General features: G+C 40.2%; 1 protein-coding gene across 4 annotated transcripts in view; it reads left to right on the forward strand.

Annotated features, from left to right (window-relative positions):
• Positions 1-24,418, forward strand: part of NLGN4X (neuroligin 4 X-linked) — a 662,825-nt gene that overhangs the window by 195,538 nt on the left and 442,869 nt on the right. For all 4 annotated transcript variants that reach the window (XM_073616379.1, XM_073616381.1, XM_073616383.1 and 1 more), the window contains exon 2: positions 23,504-24,261. In XM_073616379.1, coding sequence (XP_073472480.1) covers positions 23,790-24,261 — 472 coding nt within the window. In that variant the 5' untranslated portion in view covers positions 23,504-23,789. The remainder of the gene's footprint in view (positions 1-23,503; positions 24,262-24,418) is intronic.

Genomic DNA, 24,418 nt, shown 5'->3' on the forward strand with positions numbered 1-24,418 from the left:
GAAGGCTGATTCTTGTTATCAGACCCAACTGGAGAAATATTAATGTGTTTCTTTTGCCAGGAACCTAAACATGAGGCAGTAAACTGTCCACTGACTGATGAACCTATGCAGTGTGATTTCTCTTTCAGGGATAAATGTCAGTCTCTGTTTGCCACTGTTTCATGCACTGCAGTGCCAGTAATATAAAAGCCCATATACTAAATTACCGGAAATGAAAATCATATTACGGCCTTGCTGGACTCTGAAAGCTTGGTTACTCTGCTTAATGCTCAGGTTCCTCTCTCTCCTCCGCTCCTCTTCCTCTCTCTGTTGGGCCTGGAATGGAATTTAGGGGAACCCCCCCACGTCATTTTTTTTTTTTTAATTTTGGTTCAGGGTTCCTCTGTGGGGAATTCCCATGTCGTTTTTATCAATGAACTTTTATGTGTATTGTCGGACTGGCAATTCATTAATAGCCGCGAGTAGTTTTAAATAACTTTTTTTCCTTTGAAATGTCATTTTGCTGTCAGACTGTTCTAAACACGGGAAACATGCGCCCCTTTACAGGCATGCTATAGACACCCCCAGGTACGAAATTTAAAGGGATATTACACTTTTATTGTTTCACTTTAAGCATTATTAAAATCACTGCTCCCGAAAAAACGTCCATTTTTAAAACTTTCTTTTGCATTGATCCATGTCCCCTGGGGCAGGACCCAGGTCCCCAAACACTTTTTATGACAATACCATGCATATAAGCCTTTAAAATTAGCACTTTTGATTTCTCCCATAGACTTTTAAAGGGTGTTCCGCGGCATTTGAATTTGCCGCGAACACCCCAAATTGTTCGCTGTTTGGCGAACTGGTGAACAGCCGATGTTCGAGTCGAACAGGAGTTCGACTCGAACTCGAAGCTCATCCCTACTCAACACACAGCCATTAATGTCTAAACCACTGGCAACAAAAGCGAGTTCACCCCTAAGTGAAAATGTCCAAATTAGGCTCAACGTGTCAATATTTTGTGTAGCCACCATTCATTTCCAGCACTGTCTTAACCCTCTTGGGCATGGAGTTCACCAAAGCTTCACAAGTTGCCACTGGTGTCTGCTTCCACTCCTCCATGACGACATCATGGAGCTGGTGGATGTTAGAGAGCTTGCGTTCCTCCGCCTTCCGTTTGAGGTTGCCCCACAGATGCTCAATAGGGTTTAGTTCTGGAGACATGCTTGGCCAGTCCATCACCTTTACCCTCAGCTTCTTTAGCAAGGCAGTGGTAGTCTTGGAGGTGTGTTTGGGGTTGTTATCATGTTGGAATACTGCCCTGTGGCCCAGTCTCTGAAGGGAGGGGATCATGCTCTGCTTCAGTATGTCACAGTACATGTTGGCATTTATGGTTCCCTCAATGAACTGTAGCTCCCCAGTGTCGGCAGCACTCATGCAGCACCAGACCATGACACTACCACCGCCATTCTTGACTGTAGGCAAGACACACTTGTCTTTGTACTCCTCACCTGGTTGGCACCACACACGCTTGACACCATCTGAACCAAATATGTTTATCTTGATCTCATCAGACCACAGGACATGGTTCCAGTAATCCATGTCCTTAGTCTGCTTGTCTTCAGCAAACTGCTTGAGGGCTTTCTTGTGCATCATCTTTAGAAGAGGCTTCTTTCTGGGACGACAGCCATGCAGGCCAATTTCATGCAGTGTCCGTAGTATGGTCTGAACACTGACAGGCTGACCCCCACCCCTTAAACCTCTGCATCAATGCTGGAAGCACTCATACGTCTGTTTCCCAAAGACAACCTCTGGATATGACGCTGAGCACGTGCACTCAACTTCTTTGGTCGACCATGGCGAGGCCTGATCTGAGTGGAACCTGTCCTGTTAAACCGCTGTATGGTCTTGGCCACCATGCTGCAACTCAGTTTCAGGGTCTTAGCAATCTTATTATAGCCTAGGCCATCTTTATGTAGAGCAACAAGTTTTTTTTTAGATCCTCAGACAGTTCTTTACCATGAGGTGCCATGTTAAACTTCCAGTGACCAGTATGAGAGAGTGAAAGCGATAATACCAAATTTAACACACCTACTCCCCATCCACACCTGAGACCATTTAATACTAACGAGTCACATGACACCGGGGAGAGAAAATGGCTAATTGGGCCCAATTTGGACATTTTCACTTAGGGGTGTACTCACTTTTGTTGCCAGCGGTTTAGACATTAATGGCTGTGTGTTGAGTTATTTTGAAGGGATTGCAAATTTACACTGTTATACAAGCTGTACACTCACTACTCTACATTGAAGCAAAGTGTAATTTCTTCAGTGTTGTCACATGATATAATAAAATATTTACAAAAATGTGAGGGGTGTACTCACTTTTGTAAGATACTCTATGTGTGTGTGTATATATATATATATTATATATAAAGCATAGTAAGCCAGTAAAAGCTCAGCTACAAGGACTCTGGAGAGTCAATATTGAAAATCATTGTATTAAAAGATTTCCAGCAAACATCAAAATTTTTTCAATTTCCAACAGTAAACATTGTTTTTTTCTGAGCAATTTCTGCTACTGCCCCTACTGCTCATGCCCATTTCACTTAATTTTTTTCAAAGGACTGACCTACAAACAATTAAAAAATAATTTGTCTGAAAAAAAATCCAAAATGTTTTTGTTCATTTTTGATGTTGAAAAGGAAATCTACTGTAACCACACTAACCATACAAAATTTGAATGATTGGTCTACTGTTTCAACTTTTCACAAATTTTCTATCCATCTAAGGCCAAATTTACATACATGCTGAGAGTAACAAACAAATATCTAAGAGTCAAAAGTTTTAAATAACAACATTGGTTGATAGCAGAAAAAAATTGCAGCAAGTCAGATAGAGTCTACCTAATTTCCTAGCTAAATAATGTCCAGCACCATCTAGCCCTTTACTGTCCCTGGCAGGCCCCTTTCATAAATGGTTTCCAGTTTTTTAAACATGTGTGCATTACCTTGGGTGGTGTGCAAGTCAGCCTGCCTAGGAATGCACACTCCTGCGCATTGACATCCACCCACCTAGGCATTTTAATAATTGCATAACTTTACCAAAAGCTGCTCACTGTTTGCACCAGAGCCTGAGGGTTTTTGAGAAGGGTTCTAAGGCATGGTGCTGTGATGTTTCAGGAAGTTATTTGGAGGATCCTGCCAGCCCATTCCACCAGACACAACCTGCCTGCATTGCATGGAGAAGCACAAAGACCTGGTGATGAAGTCACAGAGACTAAAAGACTCCATGATGAGGTCATTGAGACTAAAATAAGGTGCATAAGGAAAATGAAAGGGTTCCATTTAAACATTTTATTATCATGTTGATGAGGAGGTAAGGTGTAACAAGGGAAGGCAAAATGTAAGCAGATTAAACTTTAGTATTACCTAATATATTTTTCTTTAGACACTAAATCATAAAAAATAGAAATGAATTATGATTTTAATGGCCTGTCTGCCATCTTGTCATCTTACTGGTATGCACTTAACAAGATGATCTCAACCGTTACAAAAATAAAGACTCACAGAAACAGTCACCCTGTCTTATTTAAATGCTACATTTTTATTAGCACATAATAATCAAATGAGCTCAATGGTACTGGAGAACAAGCAGAAATGCAAGCTTATCTAGTCTAGCCATCATAAAACATCAGCTAATGGGAATGTCATAGACATTGTAGACAGAGGAGGAAAGAATGATTGCTTTTAAGCATTTGGTATTTTAGGTCAGACTGGCACAATATTTCCTATTAGATACTCAGTACAATGTTAATTTGTTTTAATATTCTTAAATATTGCAGTGATCATTAAGCATAGCATAGGTTCATACTGATAGATTTGGGTCTTGCAACACACTGCATTGATTTTCTCTGTTGTAATCTATTCTTAAAGATTACTGTTTTATGCTTTTCATGCCAGGACATTTTCTTGCATTCTCTTTACTGCTTCATTAGTAGAGGAAAACACTCTGTTTTGCAATGATAGGTTAAAATAAGATAAACAATATGCTTCATTCTAAGTGGACATTTCAGTATAGGTCACATTTTCCAATGTTTTATTTCTTTAAAGACCCTGTATGTACAAAAAATCCTGACGTGGACAGGCATTTGGTGGACCAAGTAAGGTCTGTCCTGCCTGGTTACCTTTGTTAACCACCTCCTGCCTGACAGATTTACAAATGATGGACGGGCAGTGGCTCTGTTGTTCTGGAATGACGTCATATAAAAATCATCCCACTCTCATGGCACAGCGATTGGTGGTGCGCTCTGTCCCTTGGGACATGGCGCATCACCAATCTTTTTAAAAAGCCTATGGCTCTTTACCCATGTGATCAGCTGTGTCCAATCTAATTGGCATTCCTTTCCTCACACTGACAGCGTGTCAGGAGTGGAGAGCCGCTCAGCAGCATTTCTTCACAAGAGAGAACTGCACAGATAATCAGGACACTAAGTATCAGTCCCCCGATTATCAGTGCAGCCCCAACAGTGCCCATCAGTGATGCCAGTCAGTGCCCATCAGTGATGCCAGTCAGTGCCCATCAGTGATGCCCATCAGTGCCTGCTCATCAGTGCCCCCCATCAGTGCTGCCCATCAGTGCCACCAATCAGTGGCCATTAGTGCTGCCTATCCTTACCCCCTATCAGTGCCCATCAGTGCCCCCTATCAGTGCCTATCAATGCTGCCTGTCAGTGCTCATCAGTGCTGCATATAAGTGCCACCTATCAGTGCCTATCAGTGCTGCATATTAGTGCTTCCTCATCAGTGCTACCTTATCAATGGCCTTTGGTGCCGCCTTATCAGTGAAGCCTATCAGTGCCCATCAGTGCAGCCTCACCAGTGCACATCAGTGCAGGATCATCAGCGCACATCAGTGTAGGAGAAAAATTACCTATTTACAAAATGTTTTAACAGAAACTAAGAAAAAAAATTGTTAAAATTTTTTATTTATTTATTTGTTTTTTTAGCAAAAAATAAAAAAAAACCCAGTGGTGAATAAATACCACCAAAAGAAAGCTCTAGCTATCTAAAAAAATGATACAAAAGTAATTTGGGTACAGCGCTGCATGACCGTGTAATTGTCATTTAAAGTGCAACAGCTCTGAAAGCTGAAAATTGGCCTGGGCAGGAAGGGGGTAAAAGTGCCCTATAGGCAAGTAGTTAAGTTACACAAAAACCCCCACTCTCCTGTCTGGACACTAATCATTCTGCAGTCCCTAGATAAAAACTAAGAAGGATATTTACTCTCTTTGAGTTAATACGCGATGACACAAGGACAGCTTTGAACTTCTGACATGATCGAAATCTATTTTTTGCACTTACTGAATAAATATTGCAAAATGCTTTCAATTGTATATATAACAGATCAAAAGGTCTCAAAAAGGGAAGTTCTTTGTTAGGGTTTACATACAATATAAGATAAGGAAATTTGAAAGAGAATTTTAGATTAAAATGGTATTAAACCCAGCTTACCAATTCTTAGATGTGGTGGCTGCATTTGTTTTCTTTTTTAGGCTTTCTTCCTTTATTTTCACCTGGTGATTCATCCAGTAAGTGGGATATTTTTTCAATTTACTTTAGCAGACCAAGCTGTTCAAATTAGTAGTTTGAGGGTTGAGACAAACCATTTAACACTGACTGAGGAGAATACAATGGTCAGCTTTTATTCATGTATGTAAAAACCTTTATCCTAAAAGGAAAAAAATGTCTGCTGTAACTGCTTATAAAGGGTTAGCTGAACTCGGCTTCAATTTGTTAAAAAAGCCATATAAATCTACTATAAATGCTTTAGAAAAATGACTGTGCTACTGACATAGCATATAATAGCTGCTGACACTACAATCCAACAAATTGTACAAGTGATAGTGCAACACTAAACATGAACCATATATAATGTGCAAAGCAAGCATAAAATATTGTGTGCAAATATGCAAATCAAATATGAACTCAAATAAGTATGAGGTAATGTTACCATATACAGATAATAATAAAGTGCATAGTGTCACAAACAAATATTATAAATCAATATTAAAAAGTCCACATATAAAAATTGAAACTAAAAGTGTAACGCCCTGTACACACGATCGGACATTGATCGGACATTCTGACAACAAAATCCATGGATTTTTCTGACGGATGTTGGCTCAAGCTTGTTTTGCATACACACGTTCGCACAAAGTTGTTCGTTGATCGTTCTGAACGCAGTGACGTAAAACACGTATGTCGGGACTACAAATGGGGCAGTAGCCAATAGCTTTCATCCTCTTAATTTATTCTGAGCATGCGTGGCACTTTGTGCGTCGGAATTGTCCACACACGGTTGGAATTTACGCAAACGGATTTTGTTGCCGGAAAATTTTATAGCCTGCTCTCAAACTTTGTGCATTGGAAATTCCGATGGAAAAAGTCCGACAGTCCAGATAAGGAAGGTTGAAAATAAAATAAAAATCCACTCAGTATGGATAGAAATTAACAGCTGTCCACTAAATGAGTCACCCGGGACTGTGCATCCGCCACCCAGAGGGGAGAGTAGACATGCTTACCAGAATGCATGGACTCTATTGCCAGCGCCAGTGAACCAGTGATAAGGTCTCCCTCTCAGTGGTCAGCAGGAGCAGTGATGCTACCCGGATGGGAGGAGGAGGAGGCAAGGAGACAGCGAACAGGCATCAGCCTGGAGCAACAACTGAGAGGGAAGGAGAGGGGGGCATCCAGTCTGGACGAGCTGAATGGCAAGATTGTGCCCATTGGCAAGATAGTGCCCATGCTACCCCGGCTGGGGATAGGGTAAGTGCGGGGTGCATTTTGTTTACCTATCTGCTGATTGTTAATGAAACCAATCAGCTATTTACTGGTTGTTAAGGAGTCCAGTGTGACGAACGTGGGCTGCCCTCCTCACTAACTAGTGACGAAGGACCGGCCAACCTCACACCACACTGTCACTTACGTAACAATGCCACTCTCATCTGCACCCAGCACAAAGATTTTCCAGCTTGCGGGACCACAATCTAGGCGCCAGCAACCTGAGAGCGATTGTCACTGAGCTAATTACGCAATTAACCCTTAAACTGCCACCACCCCCTCTTTAAAAGACTGAGCAGGGGGGAGACTCGTAATTTTAGCAATACGATTTATGATTTTAGAATAAACGTCTGTAACACAAACTGCCACCACAGACAGGTCTGCTCAGAGGCCTTACTCTAAAACAGTAGCGCTCTTCAAGAGGCAGGTTCATTTATAGCTTGCATTAAGAGCTTTAGAGACAAGGTTAACACTTTTCAACATAAGGGTTTATTAATGCAAAGGTCAAAATTGGTGCAAATAAAATATTTACAGAAAAGATGTTTCAAAGAGATAAAAACAATATACAGCCACAAAGAAATAAGGTAGAACTGAGGAGGAAGAATACTTGCAATTAATGTCTGAGGGTTGATCAGAGTTTGATCTGGGTAATCAGTTCTGAAACTTGGCAGATGTTCCTGTTTCTATGTTAAAAGGAGAACTGACCATTGTCTTGGCATCTCCTCTTTTCTGTCAGATCAAAGTGGTGTTGACAGCTACCCGTGACCATTCGTCTAGTCATCTTGTTTAGGGGTTGGTTGCTGGGAGGTCTCTACATTCATGACCATGTCCCAGGTACACTTTGTGATACATATTCATATCTCTGCATCACTACTGTTTACAGACTGCTAATATTCAGATTATTGTCCAGTGTGACATTTGCTTCAAAACAAATATAAACATGGCAGGTTTCCAATGTCTAGTTTACCTAGGAGGAATAAGGGGTACCAGTGGTTTCCCATATGATCTGACATAGGGGTGCATGGAGTTGAAATGTTACAAATTATCTGGGGAAACTAAATATGTCCATATTATGGCTGTGCTATTATTAATTTGGAAGTTATGAAACATGCTGAAAGTTCAGAATTGTACCGACTGTTTGAGTTTTATGTGAATTGAGGTATTTACGACCAGAATCTGTTGGTTCTCTGAATTGAGAGGGTGACAGTTTTACGATAGGCCTGGACATCCTGCAAGGCCAACATTAGCTGTTTTTTCAGACCTAGCCTGGTTCTGCTTTCTCTATGTAGCGCTGGTAGATTTCTAATCTACAGCTTATATGTCAATTTAGTGGGTCATCTGTGCTGTACATAGTTCAAATGTAATTTATGGCTAAATTAGCCTCTGTTCCAGCGTTGCCTGTAGGTGTCGTTGTCACCATAGGTCAGTATTGGAAAGCAACAAGCTGAAGTATATTGAGTGCTCTTATTTCTCGGAGGCAACTCGGCAGAGGTGGTCTGCTGCTGTGCACTCTGGGAGAGGGTACTTAAGGGGCATGATGCCATTTTTCTTTCTTTTTCACCTGCTGGCCCTCCTGGCCTAAAGGTATGTGACGGGTACGCTGGAGGGCTGCGATGCTGCAGCCGTGCAGGTAGGCCCAGAAGTCTGTCTGGGACCTATTGCTGTGGTGATAGTCCTGTGCTGTCTGTCCTGTGGGAAGAAGCCGGACAATTGAGAAGATCCAAGGGAGGACCTGTCTTTGGAGAGGACCGAGCAGAATGCTGGTGTCTCAAGAGGGGCCTGGTGACTCAATTGGAGGATGCATCTTAAGCTAATCTATCGCACAAGTACTGCCGAGTCAGTTTAAAGGTTCTGGTACTGTGTTGCAGTTCATCTAAGACTACTACTTCCTGTGGCGGAGGATCGTACAGTTATATTGTTCTACTCAAGTCTGTGGCAGAGACTTTTTGTTTGTGCTACGCTCCAGCTGCTAGGTCAGTGAGAGAAACCTATCCGGGTGAGCAAAGATTTAATCTAGGACTGAAGGTATATTCGTCCCTGAGATTTAAAGTCCTCAGTAATATAGCGAAAAGGTATTTGTACCTCCTTGCAACTCTTCTTCTACCTCTTTCCTGCTACTTCTTCAAGTTACTTCCTATTAAAGCATTGAAAAAGTACTAAAGTGACTGGTGCCTACATTGTCAAGGACTAAGCTCAACATGGACTCCAAGCTCTGGTATTGGTGAAACTAAAGGTAAAAAAAGGTGACGGTAACAGCCCGATTTAACTCAGCAGCTCCTAAAGGAGTAGTTGCTACATCTATTTTTAGATAACAACTCTTTTAAAGTATTAAGCCTATGAATTCCTGAAAATAAGGGAGGAGGAAGGGGGTTCAGATTTCTACTGCCATGTGTAACTGTTAGCCAAGACTGTCATGGACTGTCAAGACTGCCAAAAGGTTCCTAACAACATGGCCGCTAGCTACAGCTTTTCGTGTGTCCAGTACATGATATAATTTCACTCAGTCCTTAACAACCAGCAAAAATGCACCTTGTGTGCGTTTTTGGTGCATTGTTGATGCGGTTCCCATTGATTTCAATGGATGGTGCATCTTTAGCGTGCTTTTGGAAAGCGTACCAAAGATGCAGCATGCAGGACTTTTCAAACCGCAGTGCAAACAGAGCTCAGAAAAGTCTCTTCACTTTCAAGTGCTTTGGTGACCATGGGACAGGTGCAATTCAGCAAATCTATGTGGCTGCAAGGATGGAGTCTCAACCTATCAATTTAAAATAGTTTTTAAAGCTATATAAGGTACACTGTGTAATGTATAGGGATATAGGTATGTTTTTTTGCTCAAATAATAATGCCTCTTAGAATGAAAAATATTTTCCTCAATTTGAGTTTTCCAATTTCTAATTAAAATGTAAATACTACATAAATGGCATATAAGGGCAAATTTATAATAGCAGATACCACTCCTCTCCACTGTACACCACAGAGCTTACTACACACTGGATCACTCTACCCAGGGCCAGGACAAGTGGTGGACAGAAGGGGAATGTGGCCCAGGCACAGAAGCACTATGTGGAGAGGGGGCTCCCACAGCCAATCCACACTACCTGTATGACAGGAGTGATGCTGCCGTCACCCCGGCTATTCAGAACAGAGCACAGCTGAAATAACTGCCGGAGGGAGGATTCTGCTCTCTCTTCCCTCCAGCAGCAATGTAATGTTGGCAGGAGAGAAGGCAGGACAGCGCTGTGCTGAAAACACAGACATCTCCTTCTCAGCACAGGTGCCTCTGGGGAGTGAGGGCAGGCTGCCATTCTTGCCAGAGGCATAGATACACTGCTGGTTAAAAATGCACAAGGGCGGCACCAGGGAGGTGCATGGGTATACTATAGCACCCCCATAGCACCTCCATCTCACAGTGTTCATTGTGGGTTTTTTTAATGGCTGCTGCTGCAGCGCCATCTCCCATAGGCCGCTGTCATAGTAGTTGATTGCTAGGACCACCCCGTGTCCTAGCAACCAAAAAAAGGTCTTTTACTGCCTCCAGCCGTTCACACTGCCCCAGGAGGAGGAAGGGACCTTCTCTAGACCTGCTACCAGTGCCACGTCTACCAGCTTTACCTGTAGCTGTGGGCTGCTCTAAAAATGCAACAGAGTGGACTTTTATGCAAGGGGGGTAGGAGAACTGTAAAGACCGTGATTTAATGTTGGGGGCAGCTCTGGTGACCTTGATGTTAGGGGAAGGTCTCTGGATATCCTAAAGAAAGGGGAGAGTAGGGACCCTGATGAAAGCATGGTGAATCTGGGGATACTGAAGTTGGAGGCAAACTCTGGGGACCCTGATATAAGGGGTGACTCCGGAGACCCTGATGTAAAGGGGAGGACTGTAATTTAGAAGTGGAACTCTGGGGACCTGAGGAAAGGTGGGTGACTCTGGGGATCCTGAAGTTAGGGGGACTCTGGGGACCCTAATTTTAGAGGGGGTGACTCTGGAGACCCTGACAAAAGGGGGACTCTGATGTGAACAGGGGCTTGTCTTGAATGCTGCTATTACTTATTCCTGACCTACACTTTTCACAATAAATTGTCATGATGATATACTCCTGACCAAGATGTTCATTGTCCCAACCGTTGCTGGTTTTTCATGAAATTCTCCTTTAAAGCGTAACTCCACTTTTGTCGAGAAACAAACATTCCACTCTGGGTGACCTATGTACATTGCAAGGATTATAACAAACTTTGTTGCAGATTCCTACCTTTTGTTATTCTGAAGACATACCTCTGTGTTTCTCTGTGCCTCTGTTCTGAGTAGGTCTAATGGGAGTGGTTTTATAATTAACTGTCAGGTGTGCAGATGCAGAGTACTAATGAGGAAAACATGCTGGGCCTGCATCCCTTTAGACGGGTTTCCTATTGAAAGTATCTCTCCAAAAATGACATTTTTGTTGCAGGGGATGCCTGAAATCTGACTTGTATCTTAGGCAGACTTCTGGGAAAATCGGTGAGCCAATCACACAAGCAGGAAATTATGTTTCTGGGGGTGGTCAGTACACATTCTGTGTACAGAACAACTCCAGGTGGCCATATTGCAATGCATTCTTAGAAAATTACAGTGGCTGCAGATTGAAAAGGAAAGGTAATTTTTAATAACATTCAATTACAATATGATTAGTGTCGCAATTATATGTGCTATATTATTTTTTCTTTATTTGTTTTTTTATCCCCACAAAAGTGGAGTTACCCTTTAAGGTAGGCTCAGGCAAACAATGTGACAATTTGTGGCATAATAAGTAGAAGTATTTTATGGGTACAATGATGGTACTATATGTGTGCAGTGTATATATCAACTAGGCAGACAGACAGGGCCAATCACAGCCCATCTTCACCATGTGATTAGCTTTGGCCATTCACAGCTAATCACAACAAAAGACACTGAATGAATCAGTTTCCCCCTTAACTCTGCCTCACATGCTACTGACCCCTGAACTCGGCTTCACTTACTATTGACTCCTGAACTCTGCCTCACTTACTACTGAACACCTGCACTCTTTGTCTTCTTAAGCCACAGCCAATATTCAGCACAATGAGCACCAAACCCAATACTTGCTGCTGGGTGCTGCACACACTGTACTTTTTCACAGGCACCAGAAATCAACTTTTGGTTTTTCATACAGGCTCACTGTTTTCAGAAAACACCCCCACAGCCAACTTCACTGAGCATGTGTCATGGAACACCACTGACACAGGACATTTTTCCATTCCAGTAACACCTTAGCAGCAGGACTTTTTATTTCCAGTGACACCAGAGGTGCAGGGGAATTTTTTTTTACAATGACACACCAACGCAGGGCCTTTTTTTTTCTTTCTAATGACACATCAGACACAGGGGCATTTTTTCCAACCAATGAAACCAGTAATGCAAGGGCAATTTTTCTTTCAGTGACACAATGGACACAGGGACAACTTTCCTTACAATGACACCGCCAATGTAGGGAAATGTACTGATGCCACTGGCCCAGGGACTTCTTTTCTTTTTAGTGACACCACTAATGCAGGGGTATTTCTTTCTTCCAGTAGCACCATCAATAATGGCATGTTTTCCTCACACTGATTTCGGGTAAATTCTTTTTAAATCTCCATTAGCCCCATATTTTACTGCAGAATAAAAGTTGTACTATTATCAAACTCACTGTTACATATGTTTTAATACAGCATGCGGCATGCATTGCTATTAAACCAACTGTGGAGGGTGGGGGGGGGGGGGGGATTTGGCGTCTGTATGATCTTGTCCTGCCACTGACTCTACCAGTACTTTTTTTATTTACCTTTTTATTGAAATTAGTGAGAAAAAAACATTTACAAAGTATCTCAACAATAATTCTAATTTATGAATACGATTCATAGTTTGATAAAGAACAGTGCATTATAAACTTGCTTTCACTCTTCTAATCCTTTGTTGTAGCTCTTTATTGTTGATCTTCAGTTGCCTTTTTTTAGCCGCTTCCTGTCTACATAAGCTAGAGCAATGGCTGCATGGCATTTCTCAGAACAGTTTTCCTGATAGTGGCAACAGAGGACCTTGCCTACATAATGCTCATTGAAAGAGCCACTTGTAGTTTCCATCTGAAGGTCACATGATAGTAAAGGAGCACAACTGGAAAGGGAGACATAAACAAAATTAATAATAATAATAATAATTGTTATTAATATTATTTTGAATATGCCTTTTAAATATAGTAAAATGTAAAAGCTGAAGCATATTTTTGCATAGTTCAGTTTAGACCAATGTAAGCATACATGTGCAATACCTGGTCAATTCCATTGAAAGCTGGAAATCACTGTAGTAGGCACCACTACAACAGTGATCACTGCAAGATTCCAGGTCCTATGATGAGTGACTGCAAAGGTTCACTTTGCACAGGTCCTATTAAGAGAATACTTTGCATTTTTCAATGAATGCAAAACGTTCTCTGATTGGATAAGGCAGAGCCATGATGTCATGATCTCCACCTTATGCAATCAGAAAACACTTTGCATTCATTGAGAAAAAGCAATGTGTTCTTTGAATGGTGCCCATGCTGAGCAAGTGACCTACCGGGTTCACTAAACAGCAGGGAAGCCATCCAGCATGGCACCAAGAAGATAGACATGATCACTGTAGTAACGGTGCCTACTAAAGTGATTTCCAACTTTCACAGGGATCAGCCAGGTATGGCACATGCATACTTACATTACATTAACTATGCAACATTGACACCAATAAAACAAATGAAATCACAGTTGATAAAAATGCTTTTATTTACTAGCCTTGCCATTATCACAAATATTAACAAGTAATTTCAAGCTGTAAAGATATGGACCTTTAATAGTCACTGTCACAAATTCGCACGCCCACGGCGACTAGCTAACCGCGACGTGCATTCCATGACCGGGGTATATGAGGAACTAAGGGAATAAGGGGGAACTTATACTGAGCATGTAAGACTGGCTGTGGTACTTTCACAGCCTGCAGTACCTTTGGCCACCACCAGAGGGAGACTCCACTCCAATCCAATCCAGGAAAACGCCCAGGTGATAATCTAAGGCTGGCAGGCTAATGCAACATGCTCATCTGATCTCACTAACCTGAGATCCATCTGATCCGGACCTATCCACCTAAGGGACAACATCCAAAGTGGAGGTCGTTTTCATGCCTTTCTTTAAGGGCTGTCTGGTAAGCCTTTAATCTCTCTGTGGTGACGGGTTTAACAGCGGTGGAAGTTATATATATATCCATCAGCGATTCTCACACATGTCTCTATGGACACTATTTTAAATGAATAAGCACGTTTTATTCACATTTCAGTTTGTCTTCACTATATTGGGAATACTCATGGACAATATTTATTTCAAGTGAATCATTGTGCACAGTTCTTTTAATTTTATATATTTTCAGCGTTTGTTTGTATTTAGCACAGTACTTTAATGTTTATTTATATCCAGCGCTGCACTTTTTGTATACACACTAACATACAACAACCTCTCCAGAGATATGAGTCCTAGCTTAGTACACAGAAGTCACTTATTAATTTTATCATTTAATATCCCGAAAGTGGGCAGTGCATATAAGATATACAAAGAAAAAGGATTTACCAAAAAAGATACAAAAAATGCAGAAAGACACACAATTGGCAAGTTGCTATGAAAATAAAAAGGGATAAAAACAGAAATAAACTTTACCCAAGTCTATTCGTTAGTAGAAGCATACTGGAACATGTGGGAACTCCCCAGTTTCGAACTGGCTTCGTGGAAGAACAATGTCCATATCTCAGGCTACCCAATTTATTGAAATATGGATGTGGGGTGGACTTTAGCCCTTGGCCAATCAACCCTGGGGGGTGTTCCTGTCTCAGCCCACAAATGTTTTGTGTTCTGAAATGACCAGAGTCAAATTGGCCCAGAACGGCGCTGATTGCTGGGTCATGGATAGGATTTCCGATACCAGCGCATCAGTCCGATCGCAACAGTACCAATCACTGCCTGCCTGCTGCAATGAGGCGTCATATAATGGTTTTGTGTGGTTCTCTAGGATTCCACACCTGCTAAACATACAGAGTTACATGTACACGTAACCCATCAGGTGTACCATCAAAAGGAATTATTTTCATCTCTCTGCTGGTAATATTTTAGCTTTTATGAGAGATAAAATAGGTTCCTTAGATCTCTTGATATTAATCAAAGCTTACAGACTGTCCGGAGCCTTGTGAATGCCCCCTGCAGATCCGTGTGGCCAAGATGACTAGCAGTTTTCTTTGAGCCTCAGGAAGGTGGCAACCTATGTGTCACTTCGATCCTAGAAAAAACTATCTCTGTCCTTTTCAAATGCTAATGAAAGAACATATGTGCATGACTGACATTGAATACTATATTTTTAATAACCCAGAATTAAACTACATCTACCATTACACTACTTCTACAGATCACGCCACATCTTATTAAGGCAAAACTATCCTACGCTTATATTTTCGTCACAGTCACCATAGTTTTACAGCTAGAATTAAATTTCCCTCCTTGACCTGCTTTCAAGATGGAAGATGGAAGCTGCAGAAAGGTACTTTGATTGACTTGTAATGTTTAGGGTCATTATTTGGTTTTAGGTAGATGCCCGGGTTTACTACCCAAGGGTAAGTCCATCTTTTCCACAACCTTAGGCACTTTCTATCAAATAAAGTAAAAAATAAATAAATAAACAGACGTAAAAAGAACCCCTTGAAATGATTGTAGCAGAATGAACAGACCAAGAAAGTTAATGTAGAACTAAAGGAAAAACGTTTTTAAAGTTTGGATAGAGTAAGGGAGAGTTACAACCCCTGCTAGGTTTTTTTTTGCCATCTATGTCCCATTGGGGAATTTTGCCCCTCACTTCCTGTCCCACAACTAAAGCAAGGGAAATCCTGTGTTTTAACCCGGGTCGCCAGAACTTTTATAGTGTCCCCATTGGGAGATATTACCTCTACTACTGTTCTGGGGACAACCCACAAATTGGGATTTTCTTTTACTTTTATTTCAATGATAACAGTAAACAGGACAAATAGTAAACAGTAATAGTAAATAGTAAACAGTAAACAGGACAAATATGATGAATCTCCATAACAGACAGAGACAGCAAAAAAAAAACAAAAAAAAAAAAACGAAGGTGTTCAAATTCCTCTCTATTCTGTCCAAAGCTAAAAAAAAGTTTTGCCTTTTAGTTATATTTTATCTACCTAAATACCAGACACTTTCACCTCCCTCCTAACCAGGTCAAGTTTTCAATGATGTCACAGTTTGAATGACATTTACTCAGTCATGCAACACTGTGCCCCAATTACATTTTTATAAAGCCTTCTTTTGGCAGTATTTAATTACCACATTTTGCAAATAAATAATAAAATGGATTTTCCTACATTTCTTTTGTAAAAAATAACCAAAATAAGTGTATATTAGTCTGTGTGAAAGCCTACAATTTATAGTGTATATACTGTATATTTGAAAATTGGTTGATTGATCAAGATCCCACCCTCCATGTGTCATCCATGTGAATTGTACTATAATCATGCAATGCAGACTGACCTAAGACCAAGCTCAACTTATTATCAACGAAGAAGTAGCATCACTTTGCTTTTGTTTCCTGTCATACAGTGGCGGCGGGTGTTTTTTTGGGGGGGCGGCAAACAACACCCCCCCCAGCGGCACCCACCCCCCTGCGGTTTGCCAGTTGGTCCGTCGCTTACCCCATCATGGTGCAGCTGCTCCAAGTGTCCTCTCCTCCATGGCGGCTTCCAGCTCCTCCCCCCTCCTCCTAGGCGTCCAACAGGATCGCCTGTCCTTTCAGCCAATTGGGTGACTGGTGTCAAAACCCACTTCCTGATTGGCCAGGAGGAGGATCAGTGTTACAACAGCGAATATTGATTTGCTGTTGTAACACACATGGGTGGACTCAGAGTGCACTCTCTGAGACCTGAGCCCACCCTATATTGAAGCCTATTAGAGCCTCTGGCTCTAATCAGTGCTTAAAAAAAAACAGCCCCTCGGCATTGGAATCCATGTGCCGTTGTCCTGAAAGAGGCCTAACTCATGGATAGGGGAGACGGTGCACATGCGCCCTTAATGGATGGGCCATCTCTGCTGTCATATATAAAATTTAAGCTTGTGGGTAAATAAACATATATTATTTTCAATATGCTTTACCTGCATTAGAATCAAATATAAAATTACTAGGGAAATCTTACATGATGTTGACTACAGATAAAAGTCTTGACATGTATTTGAAATGAATGTGAGCTTTCCACATGGTCTACAGTCAGAAGAGTATGTGAAAAGCAAAGGATTCATTGCACCATCTGTTAAAATTATAGAAGTCCACATGCATCTTTGGATGTGCTGTGAAAACAGATGGAGCACTCTAAATAATCTGAACAATAATCATTCCACAAAGGGCCATTATAAGGCTCCTGATAAATATTTTTTATTACATCAGAAGAGCTGAATACAATATTGGTCTGTTGCAAATTGGAAAGAGTTATGTTTGCTGTCTGCTCTACAGAGAAAAGTGAAATAACTGAGTATCCCTAATGTAATAAGTCTTTCTTTTGTTTTGTTCCCAGAACTATACTTGATATTTTACTAAGGACTAATGCAGAAACTGATGATAATGAACTAATAACCTTGCAAGTAAAGTGCAAGTTTCCATTTGAGGAAAGATGTAATACTGCAGAGAGACGCTTTGAAAATGATGTAAAGGACTTATGGAGGAAAAGTTGCTACTGTCTGCACTGTAAAGCATTTTGTGCTACATGCTAAGTTTGAAGGTCACAGTAGAAGTATCAGAACTGCAGTGATAGATCTCTAAGTCAACACAGTGAACACAGGCAGAACTGTAATCTTTCATGGGTTGAAATTACCTTCTAGACACCAGTTTGGTGGTTAAAAAACTGGCACATGCAGAATTAATTCCTTTTAAGTGAATATAAAACAAAAAAAAAATGAAAATACATTCATTGCATGTAGCAATCTCATCAAAAAATAAATGTATGTACTTTTAAATCTTAATCTATCAATATTTAAATTCATTCATTTTGATCAATTTTCTTTACCGTATTTTGAGTCTATACACTGTTTTTTTATTTGTTCTTCATTATCTATATAAAATTATTATTTTTTAAATAAACATTTTATGCAGTGTGCACCATGACATTGATTTTGCATAGCATTCTGAACAAAAGAACAGCATTTTCTTCTCATTTTTGACTCTCTCAACAGAGCAGAACGGGAGGCAGGTGTGTCCTTCATATGATTCTTTCAGATGTATATATAATTTAAATTAGTCATAAACCCAGTCACTAAAATCTCACATAGTTTTTAAACACTAAAGGACCACCGTATAGCAGATACACTGCTACAGGGCAGCCCTTCTGTGCAGAATCACGTATATAAAAGTGATTTCGCATTTCCGCCTAGGTGGCACACATGCACGCAGCCAACGGGCCGCTTCTGCTGTGATTACCTACAGCAGAAGCAGATCTGTGGGTTTCGGGCACAGGATGACCGCCAGTACCCGCTGATCATAGGGAAGAGACACATGACTGGATAATTGATGTGAATTGATTCAGACACATTATTGTGTAAAGATTCTTAACTTCTTTAGTAAATTAGCCCAATGCTTTCAGTAAGCATAGGACAGACAATATGTTTATATATGCAACTAAGCTATTTTGTATTAATGTATCTAAATGTTATAACTGTTAAACCCAGAGAGATGTATCAAACCCTTGGTGTGTTTTTAGGATTTGTATATTTTAACCACCTCAATACAGGGCACGTACACCCCCTTCCTGCCCAAGCCATTTTTCAGTTTTCAGCGCTGTCACACTTTGAATGACAATTGCGCGGTCGTGTTACACTGCACCTTAATTAAATTTTTATCATTTTTTTCCCACAAATAGAGCTTTCTTTTGGTGGTATTTGATCACCTCTGCGGTTTTTATTTCTTGCGCTATAAACAAAAGAAGAGGGACAATTTTGAAAAAACACAATATTTTTTACTTTTTGCTATAATAAATATCCAATTTTTTTTTTTTTTTTAACAAATTTTTTCCTCAGTTTAGGCAGATACGTATTCTTCTACATATTTTTGGTAAAAAAAAATTGCGATAAGCGTATATTGATTGGTTTGCGCAAAAGTTATAGCGTCTACAAAATACGGGATAGATTTATAGCATTTTTATTATTTATTTATTTTTTACTAGTAATGGCGGCGATCTGCAATTTTTATTGTGACTGCGATATTGCGGCGGACACATCGGACACTTTTGACACATTTTTTGGACCATTCACATTTATACAGCGATCAATGCTATAAAATTGCATTGATTACTGTGTAAATGTGACTGGCAGGGAAGGGGTTAACACTAGGGGGCGCTCGAGGGGTTAATGTATTACCTAAGGAGGTGATTCTAACTGTGGGGGGAGGGGACTGACTGGGGGAGGTGACCGATCGCTGTCCCTATGTACAAGGGACACGCCATCGGTCTCCTCTCCTCTCTGACAGGACGTGGATCTGTGTTTACATGCACAGATCCACGCTCCTGCTGTGTTACCCGGCAATCGCGGGTGCCCGGCGGACATCGCGGCCGCCGGGCACGCGCACCGGGTCCCGAGTGACACGGCGGGCGCGCGCGCGCCCCCTAGTGGCTCGGGAAGGCGAGGACGTCATATGACGTCCTCCCAGAATAACAGAAGCCTCGTCCAGCCGTCATATGACGGTGGGCGGTGGCTTAGCGGTTAATGATGTTTTATACTAATAAAACATGGAACATTTTATGTAAAATTCCTCTTTTTGATTGTACTTAAGTCTCATGAGAGAAAAATATTATTTGTGTAGAAAGCAAGGGGATGTATCAGCATAAAACTGTGTAAATGAACATGAGAAAAATAAATAAATTAGAATAAAAAACAAGGGGTCAACAATTCCCAGTATGGGGCTATAGTCAAAATTGTTTTTATTGAATTACAAAAAAGTGACTGAGACAACCGGCCAAACAACCATTATAACTCTGTGTAAACTGCTTTTCTGTGTGTAGAACTTAGTGAATGAGATCAAGTTTCTATGACTTTCATCATCAAATAATGTGCATGCAGTATTCCCCTTGCCCTTGATTGGGATTGATTCTTTGCAAATTCAAATTTTTACCACATTCACTAAGTTCCCTTTCAAACTACAACTTCCCTTGCAAAATGAACAACCTATTTCTTCCAGCCACCTATCAAATTCAAATCTACCTTGGAAGTTTGAATGTTGTTGATCATGGGCTGGTTCAAAATAACAACAGCCGGTTAAAAAAAAAAAAATGGTTGACATTTGTCCCATGTGTATGTTGGTCTGACTGAAGCCGACCATTTGGCTGGCTTCTGTTGGACATGCATGCTGGAAAACCAGCATCTGACCGACTCCTGATCAGCATGAGAGAGCACTGATTGGAGTGTTCTGGTGGTGGCGGCCATCCCTCTGTCAGAATACAACAGCTCAGTGGGGGAGATCGCTGAGCTAACCTCGCATGGTTAGTACAGTGGCTCAGATTGGAAAAACTAGTAGTGTGTACCAGGCTAGAAGGAGAGAGACAGTTAAACAATGACCCCCGGAAGTACAATCCTACTGCCTTTCTATTAAAGTGCTTTGTGTGTTTATTTGCAAGGTAAATCTAGTAAACTGACTTTAACACAGTTGCATTATTACTTGATAGTGTGATTAAATCAAAGAATGATTTCACTGGATGCCTGGAATTACTGTTTAACATTTTGTAACTGAAAAAGAGCAATAATTGCATAAAATTTCAGACATCTCAACTCTTGCCAAGAAATGTAACTGACATAATATATGACAAATGTTAACGGCAGTTTTCTTCCAGTCAAGCATCCATCATTTTGACATTAATTTGTGCACATGCGTTACCTGATCTGCATTGCCATTATTAAAATCAGCAGGATAATTTACATTGTTTTGTGTTTTACGTATTTGTATTTTACCCAAAACATATTATAACTATGGCCTCAGGTTGCCTAATGTACAAATAAGTGATGTCCCTTTTGGAAATCTCCATAATGCAGTATAATAGCTGAGGACATAACTAAGGTAATGGGAATTGTTTTTGATGGTCTAAAAGTACTGATAATGTAGTGTTGTTTTATTACATAATTAAAGTCATAAGAGAGAGCCTTTTTTTTGTGGCACATGCTCATATATTGTGAAATTCTCTTCCAGAAACAAAATATGGTAGCACTTGTTAATTTAACAGGTTGTCACTTTTCTAGACATATGATGAGTTTGGTTTACAGTATATGCATATTTCTTACATCATTTAAATGTAATAAAATTCAGTAATTATTATCTTTACTTTGTTGTTCAGGTAGCCATAAACCATTAATGGCCAACTTACAAATGTAAAAAAAGTGAAAATTTATCTTAAAGCAATTGGTTTGAGCAAAGTTCATGGTTGCCCACACAAATACTATAATGAACCATGCAGTGATACTTATTTGCCAGTGATGTTAAAACAAAAATAATGCTAGACTTATATTTGACTACATACATTCTATGAGAGATACGTTTTCTTTTTTAAGTAATTTTCCTTTAACTAATCTACACATAAATCAAAATGAACATGCCTAGTATTGTTGTAATGTTCTCAACTGTATTTACTTACAGTGGCCCAACAACATGATATTTGTAAGCAGTTGAAACAATTCTGCCACCGTTAGGACACAAAAGTATTACCAAAGTATTGGGACACCTGCCTTTACACGCACATGGACTTTAATGTCATCTCAGTCTTAGTCCATAGGGTTCAATATTGAGTTGGCCCACCCTTTTCAGCTAAGGGGCCAAGCCCAAACTATCTTCAGGAATGTTTGACCATTCTTCCAGAAGTGCATTTGTGAGGTCAGGCACTGATGTAGACGAGAAGGCTTACTCACAGTCTCTGTTCTAATTCATCCCAAAGGTGTTTTATAGGGTTGAGGTCAGGACTCTGACCCCAAACTCACTCATTCATGTCTTTATGGACCTTGTTTGTGCACTGGTGCGCAGTCATGTTGGAAGCATAAAATTGTCTGAAATGTCTTGGTACACTGATGCCTTAAGAGTTCCCTTCACTGGAACCAAAGGGCAGAGCCCAAACTCTGAATAACAACCCCACGCCATAATCCCCCCTCCACCAAATGATTTGCAAAGTCCATAAAGACAAAGTCCATAAAGACAAGGATGAGTGAGTATGGGGTGGAGGAACTTGACTGGCTTGCACAAAGTCCTGACCTCAACCAGATAGAACACCTTTGGGATGAGTTAGAGTGGAGACTGCGAGCCAGGCCTTCACATCCACATCAGTGCCTGACCTCACAAATGCGCTTCTGGAAGAATGGTCAAACAATCCCATAGACACACTCCTAAACCTTGTGGACAGCCTTCCCATATGAGTTGAAGCTGTTATAGCTGCAAAGGGTGGGCCAACTCAATATTGACTAAGACTGAGATGCCAATAAAGTTCATGTGCATGTAATGGCAGTGGTCCTAATTGTTTTGGTAATATAGTGTATCATCAATGCTATGCAACTGAACTCAAGCATTGGGGCTGCAATTTGTAAAATCTCTTAAATTAGCATTTGATTGTGCATAGATTTCACATATTATAGGGTGACATGAGCCTAAAGTGGTGAACTGCATCAATAACAGCTGATCAATGACAGATCTCGTGGTTCCATAGTAAATCGATCCCTCCATCAGCACCCTCAAAGAAATTAGTAATCTACTCCATAAAACTCTGATGATCTTTATAGAATATGGTTGCCTTGTATTCTTACAACTTTTTAAAACTACTTTTTTCCAGCCTATGTTTTGGGAAAATAACAACAAACGAACAAATAATTTGCAAACATGTTTTTTTTGGGGGGGGGGTTTGGGCTGTGCAGCTTACTTGGTAAACCAATAATTCTTCTTCAACATGAGAGAAAAACTGTGCTAATGACATTAAACTCCTGATAAAGAATTGCATAGTCCATAAACACTCCTTTCATTGTTGTTGGTGGCGATGTCAGTAACAATAACTACTCTTCTTCTTCTGGCGTGAGTGGCAGCAATAATAGCCCCTCTTTCATCAGAGCCTCTGGCAGTGGCAGCAAAAAGAATCCCCCCTCATCACTGGTGTCAGTGTCAGAAATAAATACCTTCCCTTTAATGTTGTTGGTAGTATTTTGCCAGACCCCCGCACAGTTCTTTCACTCATTAAGGTAAAAAAAATACAATAGTATTGGAAAAATGGTATGGTTCCACTTCCCTAGGATGCTTAAACAGTATACAATGAGAAAAAAATGTATGTTCATACTAGGTGTAAAAACATTTTACTAGTCAAATTGTTTCCTAATAAACTATTGCATTATGTATATTACTGTTATTTTATGTTTATAAATATTTTTTGTTTATTAAATAAAACTGTATTAATACAGGTCTTGTAATAGAGGTTACAGCAAAATTGATAATTTAACACTGTAAATGCAAATTTTTATACTAAATGAACACTTCAGTAATCTCTGTCCATGCTTATTTGATTGATATCTTATTTAGAATACCTAGTGCTTCAGGTTGTAATATATACTCATAAACCATATGTTTTTATTTTTCAGGTTGATTCATTGTAAAGGGACACAATGCAAAAATACAATGATTAAACTAAGGATTTAAACTGGAGTCAACACTTGGAATAGCAGTGCATCAACTACTTAATTCACGTGGAATGGGCCTCACAAAAAAAGTAATCTGGATCTTACAGATGGCAGTAGTGAAAATAAGGCAATAATTTCTGTGGCTTTGTTGATTGAAAGGATTTGATTTATCCTGGCTGAAGTTATTTATTTGTTAGTTTTCCTCTCTACCTGGGAGATCTCACCTTTGCTGATGTTGATGTAAACGATGTCGAGACCAAAGGGATTACTATGGTTGCCTTTGATCTTCACTCCTGTCTGTGTCGTTGTAAACTCAAACTTGCTACTATGGATTACAGCCTTTGCTGTAAGATTTACAATAATAGATGGTCAAGCACAGCATCCAGTTGTACCTACGAACTATGGCAAGATACGGGGCACAAGAACGTCTTTATCCATTGAGATTCTTGGACCTGTAGAGCAATATTTAGGAGTTCCTTATGCCGCACCACCAACGGGAGAGAGGCGTTTTCAACCTCCTGAACCACCTTCATCGTGGACTGGTATTAAGAATGCAACCCAGTTTGCTCCAGTATGTCCACAGTTTTCAGATGAAAGATCATTATTAAATGATATGCTGCCTGTATGGTTTACTGCCAATTTAGATACAGTTGTAACCTATGTTCAGGATCAAAGTGAAGATTGCCTATATTTAAACATCTATGTGCCAACAGAGGATGGTAAGTTTCTATAATTAATAATTAATGATCTAAAAAAAATCTATCTATCTATCTATCTATCTATCTATCTATCTATCTATCTATCTATCTATCTATCTATCTATCTATCTATCTATCTTTCTATTTGTTCATCCATCTGTTTTTCTAACAAAACAAA

The sequence above is a fragment of the Aquarana catesbeiana genome, linkage group LG02, assembly GCF_042186555.1.
Source record: "Aquarana catesbeiana isolate 2022-GZ linkage group LG02, ASM4218655v1, whole genome shotgun sequence".
Classification (NCBI taxonomy): Eukaryota; Metazoa; Chordata; class Amphibia; order Anura; family Ranidae; genus Aquarana; species Aquarana catesbeiana.